This window comes from Sminthopsis crassicaudata, chromosome 1 (genome assembly GCF_048593235.1).
Source record: "Sminthopsis crassicaudata isolate SCR6 chromosome 1, ASM4859323v1, whole genome shotgun sequence".
NCBI lineage: Eukaryota > Metazoa > Chordata > Mammalia > Dasyuromorphia > Dasyuridae > Sminthopsis > Sminthopsis crassicaudata.
In genome coordinates this window covers 399,406,785-399,423,086 of record NC_133617.1, presented here as the reverse complement: position 1 = coordinate 399,423,086, position 16,302 = coordinate 399,406,785, and the positions used below count along the sequence as shown (strand labels likewise).

Below are 16,302 nucleotides of genomic sequence, written 5' to 3'. Positions count from 1 at the left end.
AAATTGAGTCAAAGAATTTCCCCTTTCACCCAGTCCTAAAAAATCTAAATAAATGTGGGTTTCTGGCCACAGCAGAAATGATTGCTATTTACATTCAATCTGAGTTCATCAGAGCCCAAACAATGGCCAAATGGGACTTGGTTCAGATGGCCAATCAGTGAGAATCAGAATGGTTTTAGTTTAAGGCCTGGCCCTTAAGAGAGGTGATCTGGTTAAAGGATTGGCTTTGTGGCCCTGGACAAATCAGGACACGGTTGCTCATCTCCATGGATAGTGAGAGTTCCCTACACTGATGATCACAAGTCTCATTGGAAACAAAAGATTGATTCCTCCTTCTCTGAGACGGGGCCCATAAGATTGGGCTTGGACTTCAAGATGAAGGTGACTCCTTGGGCTTGTTGAACTTCAGTTGCAGGCAGAGTGTTCCTGAAAGTGCTGCTCATGGGGCTGTCCTCCCTGAGAAAGCTGGCAGGGCTGAGACCTTTGGTACTGGGAGTGTCTGGCATCCCGATGCTGCCTCTGGTTGGACTCACCATCCCCTCCTACTTCTGGCCCTGACACTGGAAACATAAAAAACCTTTTTTGAGGGGAGTTTATTGGGGGGACTGGGAATCTATTGCTGTTTGTCTTCTGCTGCACCTGCTGCTTTCCAGAGATGAGGGGAAAGCTTTACTCAGGGACCCAGAAACCGAATCCTGGTCCTGTTTTCCATAATGCTGATTTCCTGCTACTTTTAGGGACTGAGGAAGCCTTCTGGATTTCCTTTTGGTTTGGGGGTGACCAGAATCTCCAGGAATCCCCTGCCATAAGAACCTTTCCCAAGGTTTCTGTCTCTGAAGAGACAGTACCAGCTCCTGCTGGAAATTAGCCTTCTACAGTTTAGTCATAGATATCAAAGCCAAAAGGCACCAAAGAACATTTCAGCTCCATCCTTTAGAATAGAAGAGACCTCAGAACTATGAAATTCAGCTTACTCCTTTCCACTATTTTCCAGATGAGGAAATTGAAGCACAGAAAAAAGGATTTGCCCAAAGTTACAAGTTCAGTGTGCACTTGAACCTAGATCTGACACCCTGTCCAGAGACTTTGTCATCACATCTTTGTAGTATGTGGCCTCAGGCCACGAGTCATGGGTTTGCTTGACCCTTGTTTTCTGTACCACTATCCGGGTCTCCCCCAGACCACCTTCCAGCCTGCCTTTTCATTGCAATTTGAGTTCTTCCCTGATGCTTGGGAGCTTTGGGCGTATATACTTCTCTCCCTGTGGTGTGCCCCCATGTCCCCTGTTCTCTCAGCCTCAGATCCCAAGGATGGAGCCCAGGGACCTTACCCACTGAGCAGCTCTTCCTTGGAGCCCTAGCTTGCTGCCTGCAGGAAGTGTTACTATGGAAACCTAGCCGGGGGATTTGACTGATCTATAGCTGGAATGCCTGCTATGCACCCAAGAAAGCTCTAGCTGGGCTCTGGGGGCTGGGACTTCATGCTGGCTCCCAAGGGGACTAGTTGGAGACCCAAGTGGAGCCAAACTGGTCTTCAAATGATGGTCTAGGAGTGTATGAGGGACAAAAGGGGGATCATGAAGGTGTCGGGGTTGCCTTCCTGTTAATACTCATTAGAAATGGGGAAACCAACCCAGATACTGCTTCTGACCTCCTGGGAGACCCCTGGCCTAGACTCAGGACAATCCCTCTGGGATTTCTCTAACAGGGAGGTGAGGAGGCACCTTTGATCTGGGGCCATTGCCTCAGTAAATGAGGGGGAGGGGCAGCCTTCAATAGAGACTTTGCACTGGGATTGAGAGATTGGGCGGGGAGAGTCTGGTGAGCAGGCCACACTGTTTCTATCTTCTGCACTGGCTTTTGGCCAGGGTGCCAGCCACAGGCTCAGAGCCATGGCCCCTCTGCCCCGAGTTCTGTCCTCATTTCCTCCTTTTCCTCTGGGAGGGAAGCAGGGATTTAAGGGAGTAAAGTATTATAAGGACCTAAGTAAACGGGCTCTTCCTCTCTGATTTTTTTTTTTTTTTTTTTTTGATAAATTGGGGAGGAATCATTTTCTTTTTTAAAAAACTCAGGGTTGCCTTCTTCCTTTTGGTGGGGAGGCAGTTAATGTGGGCCTCTCTCCACTCCAGTGATTTAGGAAGAAGGAGAGTATGAATGCATGTCTCAGAAAGCCTGGGAGTGCATGCTCCATTGAGCAGAGGAGCAGAGGATGTGAGTGGGGGTCCCGGGATCTGGGCACAGTCAGGGACTGTGGAGAGAGAGCGTGGTCTGAGGAGAGCTCGAGAGGCCTGGAGAAGCTGTGTGGCTCATCCAGGGGCCCAGCTGGCTTCGGACGCCACACCCTCCACCTGAGGCAACGGGACCTGGGCCCAGAGGTGCCCCCTCCTTGGCGGCCCTCGAGGCGGCCACCTGCCCCACTTGGGGGGGGTTCCCCTTGGCGACTTCCAGGCACTGCTTCTCTGGGGAGAGCTGCTTCGGGGGCTTGGTTCTCAGGCTTCAGCACTAACTTCCTGTGCTGGGTTAAGTCAAGGAGAGAAGGGAATGGTGAGAAAAGACCCTTTTAATGACATATAGCTGTTTCAGATCGCCCCTCTTGGGGGGGCGGGGATGAGAGGGGCCGTGTCTCCCACGCTGGGTCAGGCTTAGTGGGGGTCGGGAGAAGGGGAGAGGACTTGCAGATCATCAACTTCCATGCTTGAAGCAGGGCTGCCTGCCTTCCTTGTTCCCAAGGAGATCGTGGGAAGCACAGAGGAAGCTGGCCACAGTTTGGGGTGAGCTATTTTTGGTAACAGAGTCCTCGCTCTCAGGCTCCAGGGGCCCGGGTGACTGGGAGGGAGCTGGTCGTATTTCCTCCTCCTCTTGTGGCCCCCTCCCCTCCCGCCCCCAGTTTTCCCCCGCCTCGGCACAGCTCCTTTCTGGGGTTGTGTGGGGGAGACAGGACGTGGTGTGAACGCCTCTCCTCCCTCAGCCTGGGTTCCCTGAAGTCTCCCAGCCGGCAGCTCCTTGACCCCCAGTGGAGGGCTGAAGGAGGGCACTTCTCTGCCTTCCCCAGGGACACCACCACACAGCCTGGCATTGTGCCCCGCCTTCTTGGCTCTTCTCAGACCCTCTGCCTTCTCCCTCTGGCCCCCTCCTTTCTCTGCTCCAGGTGCCCCGAGTCCTGATGTTACCCCATCACCGGGAGGCACCGGGCCTCTCCCGTCCTGCGCCTGCCCCATCGCTATCCAAAACACATCCGTGCCATGTTATGGCGGCTTGGAATCTAGACCAGAAAGGAGTGGGAATCGCCAGGAGGAAGGGGCTCCCTAGTGTGAGGAGGCGGTTCCTAATCTTTGGTTGTTCAAAGGGAGACTGACCTGCCTTGGGAGAAAGGGGTTCCTCGCCACTGCAGAGCTGGGAGCAGCGTCGTCATGGCACGGGGGGGGGGGGGGGGGAGGAGAGCGTGGCATAGGGCCGGGACCAGGCCATCTGGCACGGAAGGAGCACCAGCCCTCGGCCCACCTAGTGTCTGACTGGTCCTTGAACTGCTGGAAATGTATCCTTTCCTCCTCTGTGAAAGAGGAGGCTGAACAAGGTAGGATCTCGTGAGATCCTTCCCAGCGCTGACATTCTGTGACTGACTGTGACTCGGGTTCTATCGTGCTAATCATAACCGAATTACCAGTTGCCCATGTTACATAGGGGGAATCAAGGATTGGAGAAGTAAGCTCCCATGACTAGGAAGTGGTGAAATCGGAACCTGGGCCTTCTTGAGGGCCTGGAAAGGGGAGAAGGAGGCTTGAACTTTGAGCTGTGAGGGAGAGGCAAATTGGAAAGAGGTGTGAGGGGGTAGGAATAGACGCCTGGTCCCAGATGCCATAGCAGCTTTAGTGAGTGGGGTCTTCATGCTCAGTGCGGATAATTCTTGTGGATTTTTGGGAGGGGATATAGAACCCATTGAGAGCATCTGTGTTTCTAGGCTCCTGGGTGACGACATCCTTTGGAGTTTTGGAGTCAAACATACCACCTTGCATAAACTGGCCCCTGCCGCTAAGAAAAAGATACCTTCCTTCCTCAGTTCTTCTCTTACTTTAGCCTTAAGCCAGTTTCCTCACTCCAAAGATTTTCCCCAGTCTCTATCTCCATCTCTTTTGAGGATGCTCAGAGCTTCTGGGGAGAAGAAGCTAAGAACTTTGGGATGGGGCAGATGGAGCATTGCTTTATAAGCTGTTCTCTGGTGGAGACACTCACCTCAGGACTACTGTCCTAACTCGAGCTCAGGTTGTCGATGAGTTCTTCCTCTTTTAGGGCCCATAGCTGTGAGCTTCTCTGTAACTTGGGGGAGAGTAGCTCAAAGGGAGAACAGGTTCCTAGAAAGTAGGAGTTAGGATATATTGCTCCATTTAAGGGCCTGAAGGGAACTCCAGAGGATATTTTTTCCCTCTCCTCTCTCAATAACATTGTCATTCCTCCATCTCCTACTTACCTTACTCACTGCCTGGCAGTCCTTGTCCTGGCCACAGGCCTTAGGGGCAAACCCCACTGGCCTCTTCCCTGTTTTCTGTCCATTCCAAGAAACTTTGCCTGTTTCTTGCATAGCTAAGTGAGCCTTTTCTAGGTAGGAAGAGGAAGATAACATTTTTATGCACTTAAGAGTTCCTAGTCTCCCTTTTACAGGGAAAGGGATGGTCTGGGAGCCACACTGATGCTTCTGGGTTATGACTAGTTGGTCTGTAAGTCATTCACCCCATCCTTAGGAGGCAAGACCTAGGGAGGGAGGGCGGTCTGGGACTGTGCCAAGAAGAATTGGGAGTTATCTTTGCATTCTGACTAGAGCCTTGGTTTTCCCCCAGCCACCCCTGGCTTCGTCTCTAAGGCCCCTAATTTATTTGGCCATGAGCTGGGTTAAACAGCTCTGAACTTGGGAGTCAGAAAAACCCGAGGGTTCACATCCTCCCTCTCACCCTAAGCACTCAACACATTTTACTGAATTGGTTGAGATTGATCTTGGACAAATCAGGTCATCTCACTGAATCTTAGTTTCTTCATCTGCAAAATGGAACTCTGATATTTGCACAGCCTTCCCAAAGCATGTTTTAAGAAATGAGCTTTGTAAATCTTAAAGCACTACAGAAATGTGTACTACTGTTATTAGCTGGCTGGCCTTCTTTGGGAAGGATTCTCTTCTCTGCTCTCCCCATCCCTGGAAGGGTTGCCCAGCTGTGTGTTTTGAGAAAATAGGCACGTTTCTCATTTCTCCTCAATTGGATCTTCTCTTTCAGAGCACCCAGGGCCACGAGAACCACAAGGACAGCCGACTGGTCTGGACCAGCTCCCGGGAGCATCTACTGTCTACTGGATTAAACCAGGTATGGTGGTCTTGAGGGAAGGATCTGGTCAGCAGGGCGCCACCCCGAGGAGCCCAGAGCCCCTTTGTGTGGGGTGGGGGTCTGCAGCCTAAGCCAAAACAATTAGCCTTTCTTGATATATGTGGTCACCTCATTTGAGGAGGCACCCTGATTACCACCACGGTGTATTTTGGGGGAAGAGGGAAGGAGAAAGCCCAGTCTGGGTGGCCTGAGGGGGAGTTAGAGATGGGCAGGGCCAGCATGATCTCAGAGGGGTCATCTGTCTGCCCAGGGAATGGGTGGAGGCAGGCGTGCCTTGCCCTAAATGTGCCCATATACGGCCACAGTCACACAGCCAGGTCTTGGAGTCCCCAAGGGACCCAGCTGCCGAAATCAACAAATTCCTTTTGGAATAGCTAACCCTGACCCTAGGAACCATGGCCAGCCCCTGCTGAGGACAGGGAGTCTGGGGTGATAGTTCAAGTCAAGGAGGAGGGGATGCAGTTGTGAGGGACTAGTAGAGAAGAAAACAACTCCCTCCACTTCATGCTCTTATCTGAGATCCTGTACTTCAGCCCGGCCCAGCCTGCTTCCTGGAAGGACCTTCCTTCCCTAAATCCCATTGGTGAGGAAGTGGGCTCTGCTGACCTGGGGCTAAGGAATTTGGAAGGAACCCCTCAGGTCCTAAGTCAAAACAGATAATTCTCTGAACACCTTGGTCTCTTGTAGATGCGAGAGCATGAAGTAAAGCTGTGGGACACTCGATGCTTCTCCAGTGCCCTCACCTCCTTCACCCTCAACACCTCCCCCGGGTAGGACTTTCATGTTCCCTGGAACCTCTGTCTAAGTGCGCTTAGTATGTGCGGTGGAGCGGGGACAGTTTGGGCTGGGGGGACAAGGAGACGTCTCTGGTGATGCTTGGGGAAAGGGAGAGAGAAAGCTGGGGGCCTCCATCCCAAATATGTAACAGAGATACCAGTGGCTCGGGACTCCGGGGAGCTCCTGGGCTCAGGAGGGGGTCTCACGGGGCCTGTGGCTTTTGAAAGTTTTTCACTGCGGGGGAACAATAGAGGGTGGCTCAGCACCTGGTTTAGCAGCAGGAGCTGCTGCTGCTGGTGTGTTTGATCTGCATCTGCTCTGGGTCATGGTATAGGGTCGCATGGTGTAGACTTGGGCATTTGTACTTAGCCATACTTAATGAGACTTTGAAGATTTTGAGCAAATTTATAATTTTTTTGAATCTCTTTTTGCAGTGAAGGGATTGGACTAATTGAATTTTACAACCCCTTCCATCTGTAAATCAAACATCCTGACAATCCCCCCAGGCCTTAGTATCTCTGCTTGGGTCAGCATTAATCAATCAGGTCTTTATTGGTGCGTGTGAATGCTGTGGGGATTATGCGGGCTCCTGCCTTTGGAGGAACTAGTCATGTGATCATTAGCAAAGGTCATTACCAAGTGGTAAGATCAGGGGAGGCTTCATGGAAAAGGGAGATTTGAAGAGAACATTGAAGAAGGAGTAGGGATTCATTAGACGGAACGACCAGTACTGGCTGGAAGAGCTAAAAAATATGGTTTGGAGGACTTGGACCTTGAGGCAAGCTGTGAGGCAATTAGTAGCATTTGAGAGAAAAGAAAAAAGAGTACCATGAGGAGGAGGGAGGGAGAAAGGGAGGAGAGGGAGGGGGAACCGTAAGCAGAGACAAAGGAGGTAGAAATGAGCACCATGTTTGTGATGAGAAATTGGGACTGGTCCGTCTCCCTAGAGTGAAGTGTGTATCTAAGGAAGTAGCAAGAAAAAATTAACTTAAAAAGGTAGGCTGGATTCATCTTAAAGAATTCTTAACCTGAGGTGTGTAGATTGCTTTTTAATATTTCGATAACTGTATTTTAACATCATTGGTTTCCTTTATAGTTCTTTATATTTTATGTATTTAAAAACATTATTCAGAAAAGGAGTCTTTAAGCTTTAGCAGACTGCCAAGGGTGGGGGATGGGGCTGTGTCACCCCGGAAGGTTAAGAACACTGATCTAGAGGGTTAATGCCCAGGGAAGGTAGAAGTGACTTCAAGTTCAGCTGGTTGGGGGTGAGGACGGGGCACCACATATAACAAAACCAGCCCTGAGGGGCAGAGCCCCTTCAGCTGCTGCCCTCCTGCTTCAACATTTATGGAATCCAGCTAAGCGTGGCTATGGAGTGGAGGGAAGCTTATGATATGTAGCATTGTCCACCCTTGGGGCCCTCTCGGCCACGGAGGAGAAAGCTAGGCCTGGGTTGCCAGCCCAGCTTTCATTGGCCTGCTTCCTGCCGAGATTTGGGATCAGATCCCTTTTCTACATCAGCCACTTCTGATCAAAGCACAGGAGGGCATGGGTTTTCTCATAGGTGTTGTGTGGTACGGAAATGGTGAGGGAACACCATTTAATAAAAAAAGCTGGAGAGAGCTCTAGAGAAAAGCAAAGTTTATTGTACATTCTCAGAGAAGGGCGTCCCACTCTTTGAGCAGACTATCGAAGAGAGGAAGCGTCTCCTGTGGGCAGGACAGCACCTTTAATCCCTAACGCAAAACGCCCCCTCCCACCACTGACCCTCATCCTCACTGGCTGAGAGTCTTACATTCTAAATGCGAGATCTATCCATGAAATTGAACTTGACCAATAAGTACATAGTTGCCCATATTTGGATGAAATAGGGAGATGTCATAGGAGGGGAAGGCAATGCCCTTTGCTCGAACTTCAGAGTCCTTCAGGCCTACTCGAACTCTGAAGTGGATGAAGCCTTACTCGATTTTCACAACTGTCTTGAAAGATCTCACCTCATCTCATTCAGTGTTCTGGTGCTGCTAGGCAGGACTGGGGACTAGAAGCACAGAATGGCGCTATGGAAAGGACCTCCGAGGAGGGCACAGTAGAGCTAGCGCTGGGTTAAGATGGACTCTGACAGGTAACAGGCCCACCCCGACAGTTTACAAATCTGAAAATGGAGAGCGCAGAGCCCACTGGACTTTAGGGTCTAGATCCCTGGGCTTTGAACATAGAGCAGAGACTGTCAGAACTGGAAACTGAGACCCAAAGGGAAGTCCTCAGCTTACCCAGCGGTCAGAGGCTCGGCGAGCACCATTACATGCTGTTTCTGGGCTCATCCTCCTGAGGATGGCATGGCGGAGGGAGAGGCCTGGGGCAGGGCACAGAACCATGCTCTTGAAGAGCTGTGTTGCTAAGGAGACCAAGCTGCTTGTACCTAACCCAATTCACCAGGCCCACATTTGCTGAGAGCCTACTGTGTGCAGAGGCCTAGGTGAGGAGTCAGGTAAACCGAAACCTGATCCCTGCTCTCACAAAGCTCACAGTCTAGAAGGGGGAAAGGTCACACAAATGAGGGTAAAGCTAAGGTACATGGTACAAACAGGTCATGGGGTGATACGTAAAATGAACCGGCTTTCAGTTCCTGGGCGAAGCCCTTTGGATCTGAGGCAGTTGCCGATAGGCTTTGTGCAGTTAGGTCTTTGTGCCCATTGGATTGGATCCAGTTTATTGAGAGTCTTGAGATCTGTTCTTCTCCTTCCTACTTCCCTGGGCCTGCTGGTCAGCGGGCTCCTCACTGGCTTCCCTCAGGGCCTAAACCAGATTGGTCCAAATCAGCCAACATTCATTAATCACCTGCTTTGTACAGAGGTCTCAAAATTGTGAATAAAATAAGCCACATAAGTTCACATTTCTTTGTTTTTGTTTTGTTTTGTTTTTGCTGAGGCAATTGGGGTTAAGTGACTTGCCCAGGGTCACACAGCTAGGAAGTGTTAAGTGTCTGAGACCAGATTTGAACTCAGGTCCTCCTGAATTCAAGGCTGGTGCTCTATCCACTGCGCCACCTAGCTGCCCTCTATTTCTTTGTTTTTTACAAAGTTCTTTCCTCCCAAGGACAATGGAACAAGCATGTTAACATTTAACAATGAGGAAACCAAGGCTGAGGGAGTGAAGTAGCTTCTTCAGGTCACTGAATTTATAGAGGGCAGGTCAGGATGATATTCCAGTCTTAACTCCAAGCCCACAGCTCTTGCCACTCTAGCACATTATCTATCCCTTCCTGCCTGTCCCCCCCCCCCCACCTCAGCCCTCACTTTGTCAAGTTGGGCAGACCAGACCTGGAAAAATAACCCATTGGGCTCCATGGAGGGATCGAAACATCAATGTTTAAGTCTGTGGTGCCCTGCCCTCCACCCACCGTTTCCTGCCTTCTGGGCTCTGCTCCCAGCACATGTGATACTGAACATTGTGGCTCTCCCCCTCACCCCCCACCTCAGCTCTGTTTCCCTTCCTCCACTAATTCACCCCTGCCCAGCAACAACATGGCCTTAGTCCCCTGGGCCTCTTGAGGGGTTAATGGTTCTAGGACCCAAAGTACCACTGGACGGTGCTGATCCCATAATTATAGGGTTTAAGAATAGCCCAGCAGGCTGCCCGGGGCCAGTGAGCTCTGGAATCTCTCAAATCACTCCCAGATGGGCCGCCAGTCATCACACACCGCCCCCACCTCTCCCTCCTTACCACTAGACTCTTCACCCTTAACAAAGGCAGCTCTTTGGAAATCCAGAGGCTTATTGCAAATAGTAAGCAGTCCCCAACAGGGCTCCTCTCTGAGGGATGGCGTGCCTTCTGCCCCAGGTACCTAAGGCTGTCTTTGAGGTCCAAATGCCTCTCCCCTTTCCTGGCCCAACTTGCTCTTGGAAGTGGCCAAGCATTTCCGGCCTCTAATGGATGGTTGGTATGGCATCAACAGTGGGGCGCCGGTGGCCGGGCAGCTTGGCGTTCCCTCCCCCCTTTTCTCTCTCCAGTTTCCTTCTCTTCCCTTCCCTATTTTTCAGAATCTCCTGCTTTGTTCTGATACGGCAGTGTTTGCTCTTAGAAGAGCTCTTGGGGGGCGGCTCAGGGGCTGGGCTAGCTTTGGGGTCCTCAGCTTTCCCTCAGCTTCTCCCCTCTCTCCTGGGGCACTCCTCAGGGTGGTCCTTCACCTAGCTGGCTCCCCACTACCAAACCCTTGAGCCTCATGCCTAAGGAACACAGCCGGGCCTGGCTTTCTTTCCCCACCACCTTATGCATTAATACAGAGCTTTATACTTTTCATCTCCTGTCCACCATATCCTCCTCACAGCGGCTCTGCAAGGTGGGTGTTGTTCAGGCTCTTGTACAGAAGCTTACAATTTTCAGTGGAAGATGTTATTTTTTCTAAAACTATATAACAGATTAATAGTAGGGCCAGTTCTAAAGCCCAAGTCTCCTCCCTTCTGACACTGAACTCCTTCTTCTAGACCAGACCTAGCTTCTCTGCTGCAGTCTTAGAGATGGGGTGAACTGAGTGACAGGAGTGAGTCAGCCTCTGGATCCTGGCCTTGGGGAATAGCATCGAATGGTAGATCTGCGAGGGAAAGGTGTTGGAGATCACTCATTTTGGAGGGGAGTTGTTCATGGTAGTTAAAATGACTTGCCTGAGATCACTGGATGGTTAGTGATGCAAGCTCCTCCACTCCAAGCCTACCGTATTGTAGACATCCCATACTCATATCCCGCCATTGACTCAGGTTAGGGAGGAGTTTAGTCTCCTTCTTTCCCCCCCAGCCAGCATTTCCCCTGGGGAGCCCACCATCCCGCAGAAGTGTAAGGGCTAAATCACCAATAAAACCAGGATCAGAAGGCCAGACTTGTGCACGGGAAACGTCAGGCTGACAGCCGATGCTGGGCTGTAGAGATGAAACGAGTCTGCTTAAAGCCTAAATAAAAGACCTCTCCCTGACCTGTCATTGTGGGTCACGGTTCTCTAAGCCTGTTACACCTCAGGTAGAGCTCCTGCTGAGAATAGTGATTGCCCAAGATTGCAGCTAAGGGACCCAGAACATTGCTGTTGAGCTTCCTCAGCTCCGCTACTTGCCGGTTCTTCAGCCTTAAGGAAGTCATTTTCCCTTTCTTGCAAAATGGGACTATAATCCATGCAGAGGCTGCTTCACAAATGTTGCTATGGAAACAGTTTCCTCATATTTCAGTGGGGGGATGCAGCTGCATTGAACCCCCATAGGGCCACTAGGTTCTGTATTAACCAGCCCCAGTCCCCAAGCGTTCCCTTAACTCTCAAGCCCTAGAAATGAGAATACCCTTCTTCCCCAATTCCATTTCCTGGAATGGGAAATTGGGGCCCTGAGCAGGGCTGCAGAGGCTTGAGAGGTAGCTGAGAATGCACTCACTTTCCCCCTCCACCCCACAGTGGCCTGGTCCCTTGCTAGAAGACTAGCTTAGGACACAGTTGTGGTTTCCTAGTGCCCCAGTTTAGTGCTTCTCCACCCTTGTCCCCTCCTATAGCCCCCTTCAGAGTGAAGTCTCCCCACTGGGGCTGTGGAACAGACTTGGGCTGGCAGTGAAAATATTTACTCAGCAGCAATTTTCAGTGGAATCTGGGCTGGTGATTTAACAAAGCTGCCGGCAGGACCACAATGGCCCCTTTGACAGCTAGTCCCAGCAGGCTCCCTCCCCTCAGCAGGGGGAAGGGAGGCCTTTCTCACTCCCCCTTCACTAATAGAACCCAGCCCTTCAGGAAATGTCCCTCCCCCATGCCCCCCAGCCGGGGCTGGGAAGGAGTTTGGCCTGACCCACCCACCCAGCGCTGCACCCTCAGTTACACAGCTGATGGATGGAACACCTGGATGGCTCGTGCCACAAACTCCTTTGACTTTAATCCTGTGAATCACAGAACCAGCCCCCAAAGCCAGAAGGCTCTGTGGCCTTCTTCCCCCTTGGGCCCGATAAAGAGACAGCCCAGGGTAATGAAAAGAGCTCTGGGTTTGGGGTAAGAAGATCTGGATTCAAGTCCAGATTCTGCCAGTTGCTATTTCTGTGGCCTGGTACACAGTGCCTCCCTTCTTGGAATATCAGTTTCCTCCTCTGTCAAATGGGAATAACAACACTGGGACAGCCTGCTCAGGGAGATGCTGATAAATGTTTTAATGGCTATCTCTCTGGAGAAAAAAAACAAACCATACGCCCAACATGTTCTTAAGTTCAATGTGTACTATTAAATTTTCTCCATCATTTTCTTAAGCCTTCCACAAAGCAATAAATCAAACCCTTTGCTCGGTTCCAAGCTGTAAATGCCCACACTGAGAATGTCACAATCTCACAGCCAGTGGGAACTGGCTCCAGCACACTCTGCTAGCCCACCTCATGATGACTCCTCAATGTCTCTGAGGGCCCCAGTAACTATCTGGGCTTCCAGAAAAGACACAGGATCCGATTCCCACAGCGTTAGTGACTTAAGGGTCCAGTGAACCGGAGCCCTCGTCTGAGAAAGTAATTTAATGCTCTCAACCGATTTCCCCATTTTGAAAACGGCAGGAATACTGGTGCCTCCTTCACAGAGTTATTGGGAGGATCATGTGAAATTAAGTTTAAAAAAAAATCACATTTTGGGGGTGTTTTGAAGTTTTATAAAACCCTTGCCTCACAATAACCCTATCATTGGGTAGTATCAGAGATGGGTACCCTTAATGTGTGAGAAAACAGGTTCAGGCACATGACTTGTTCACAGCCCTATGATCTTAACTGTCAGAGCTGAAATTTTAATCCAGGACTTCTGACCTAAGCCCAGTGACGTTCTTTGTAGTAATCCATATACGGCCCCTGATATCAGACCCTCCTTTTAGCTCACTGTCACTTTAGACACTTCTGTATGATCACATTGGTGAGGTGGAGAAATTTTTTGAAGTTTGAGATTCATTCTATTTCTATCCCCATTTCAAATAAACCCCAAAACACCTAAAAAAAGATACCTTGCGAGTCTGTTCAAAAATCCTTGAATGATCGGGGCTGCCCAGGATACTTGATGCTCCTTCCACCCTCCCTATTCCAAACTGAACTCATTCTTGCTGGCTCAGGCCCTCTCCAAGAAGTCAGCTTTCCTGGAAGACACTCCCATTTCCTGGGTTCTTACAAAATTTTGGGCATTGTCCCACTAGGAATTGCTGGACCACTGTGAGCACCAAACCCTGGAGCTCTTGAGGGAAATATAGATAAGGTCCTAAAAACTCACTTATGTAAAGAACTTGGTTGGCTAAGTCCTTTTCAGGACTAAGCCCACACTGAGATATTCATATTCTCTCCCTCCTCTTAGCATCTTTCCTTTAATGCAATCATTCTCCTTACTATAGTTAACTCTGGGTAGTCTGCTAAACTCCTTTATGGATTTAACCTGCCAGTCAATGATGTGCTCACAGATCATGGCATATTATCTTAATGGCTTCTTCCAAATTCTTTCCTAGGTAGCTCTGTTCTCCCAAATCATATTTTCCACTCCTAGTGTCTATTTTTCCTTTTCATTTTGTCGGTAACCTCTCCTAAATAAAAGTACCTTTTCACTAAAAGAAAGCCCGTGTGTATTTCAGACAAGGAATTGCTATTCTGACCTCATCAAAAAATAAAAAGAAATAGGTAAATGACTTAGTTGTTCCATGCCTATGTCTAGTCTCCTAGTCTGCTTTATCTATCTTGATTTTTTCTAGGCTTAGTGCCCAGGGATCCCCTTAGACCAAGTTTCTGCTATCAAGCCTCCTTTAAAAAAAAAAAATGATGTTTTTTCCCTACCCACATTGCCACCAAAGGACCCCTAAGCAAATCATAGGGTGGTCTGGACTTGACACATGTACTTATCGGACCTTGCCTCACTGCTATCATTTGTTCTCTATAGAACCAGGATTGGTCATTGCAGTTAATTCAGGTTCATCTATGTTTTAATGTTGTTTTAATTGACATGGTCATTTTGCTTATTTTTTCTGTTCTTTTTTCTCTCTGTCATTTTAATACAAGTCTTCCTGTGTTTCTCTGAATTCCTCATATTTGTTGTTTTTTATGGCACAATAGTATTAAATTATAGTCAGATGCCAAAATCTGTTCAGTCAGTCCCAGTCCGTGGACTCCCACTTTGTTTCCTTTTTTTTTATTGAGTCGTTTCCCATTTTCTATTCTAATTGTGTGGAAAGATACACAGAGTGTCACTGCTCCTAGAAGAGGGGCCACAGGGCTGGGAATCAGGGAGACAAAATTAAGTCAGAGTTTTTGGATGAACCCCCAACGCTAAGGAGTGGGCAGAAGCCTTGATTTATGAGACCCAGAGTTAGGAATACTTTGGTGTGTGGTGGGGAAGGTAGAAAGAAGAAAGAAAGGGAGAGGAGTTAGGGACAGTGTTTGAATGATAGGGAGAAGCTGGTTTAAGGACATGAAACTCGGAGATAGAAAGACCTCAGAGGTCAGGCAGTCTAACCCCCTCCTAGAACCAGAGTCTTCTCTAACATCCCTGATGTGAGTCATCTAGCTAGATGTACCATTATTACTTTTAAATAGTTGATGAATTATGCTAGGAAGCTCATTTTCAGGAAGCCTAAAATTAAGATGTGTATTTTATTCTTAGAGGATGGTTTGTGAGGGGGAGGGAGTGCATGCGTGTGCACACATAAGCAATAGGAGATAGAATAGATACTAAAAGTCAAAAATTAAATGTTTCTGCCATTAAGGGATTGACATTATTTTAGAGGGGACAGTGTTTATGTGTATAAGACTATTTAAAATAAACACAAGGGGAAGGGTCTTTTGTGAAAAGGCTTTGTGTGAAAAGGTAGGTCAGGACCAGGTTTTTAAAGGTTTAAAAGCCAAACAGAGGAATTTCTATTTGATCCTAGAAGTAATTGAAAAAACTGGAGCTTATTTAGCTGAGGAGTAACAAAGTCAGATCTGAGCTGTATAAGAACAAGTTAGAGTGGGGCCAGACCCAAGGCAGGTAAACCGATTAGGAAGCTACCTGGCCCAGGTGAGATGATGAGGGCATTTGGTAGAGGTGAAGGTGGGGGGTATTATCTGGAAAAGATGTTATGGAGGTAGAAACAACAGGACTTAATCATCGATTTGATCGATAGGTGGGATGAAGGAGAGTAAGACGTCTATAACTCAGCTTCTTTAACTGTAGTTTGTGACCCCATATGGGGTCTCATAACTAAATGTAGGGGTCATGAAAAAATTTCTCAGACAAAAAGGGGTCACAAGTGAAAAAAGTTTGGTCTATAACACCAGGATTTCAATCCTAGAAGAATGGTGATTCCTCTCAAAAGAAATAGCAAAGTTCAGAAGGGGAAAGGATATCGGGTTCTGTTTTGGAAAAGTTGAATTTGAGTGGCAGAATGATGATGATGGGGAGATACTGACTCCAGACCTTAATGAAAGGGAACAAGATGGCACTACCTTGAAAAAAGGAAGAGTAAAGTTTGGTTGGAATGTCCATATACTGGGCTCATTCCCGAGGCAAGGTCCTGGGGATGTGGCAAATGCCAGATTAATAGAAATGGGATTTTTAACCTGTTACGGTATTGGCCATTAGTGACCAGAAGAGGAGGTTCTAAGAAGTTTGTGCCCCTGAATCCATAGGATTTGGAACCTGAAGCGATCTTACAGAACACCCTATTGCCCACTTGTACTTCCTGTCCCACTACGTAAAAGGAAGCTAATACACCTAGATGGAAATTGATTCATCTAGGATCACACTAATAGGGACTCAAATCCAGGTCAGGATTATTCAGGACTCTTTCTCCTCAACTCACTGCCTTTTGAAATTATAATTCTCTGTATTTTCTATAAATGCTGTTTTTATTTTATTATTTCTCTTTGTATTAACAATGAATGAAAGTTTTTATTTATTGCTTATTATGTACCAGTCACTGTTAAAGACCTTTTAAAATCCACCCTCTGTCTAATGGAGAAGTTGGGGTGTTTTGGGGATGGGGTGAGGGGGACAATAAATCTGAGAATATCAAAGTATACCTGGTGGCAATGGCAAAGTAACTGACATAGAAGGAACTCTATTCCAGTAGGTTGGAATTGGGCCTATATTCCAGTAGGTGGGGGTCAGGCCTCTCAACTGAGGTTGAAAGTGAAGTAGTACCTGTAAATAG

General features: G+C 48.6%; 1 protein-coding gene across 2 annotated transcripts in view; it reads left to right on the top strand.

The window, feature by feature from the left end:
• The window catches only part of CORO7 (coronin 7), a 99,902-nt gene that overhangs the window by 37,194 nt on the left and 46,406 nt on the right, over positions 1 to 16,302 (top strand). For both annotated transcript variants that reach the window (XM_074280000.1, XM_074280001.1), the window contains exons 8-9: positions 5,261 to 5,347; positions 6,056 to 6,138. In XM_074280000.1, the coding sequence (XP_074136101.1) occupies positions 5,261 to 5,347; positions 6,056 to 6,138 (170 nt within the window). The remainder of the gene's footprint in view (positions 1 to 5,260; positions 5,348 to 6,055; positions 6,139 to 16,302) is intronic.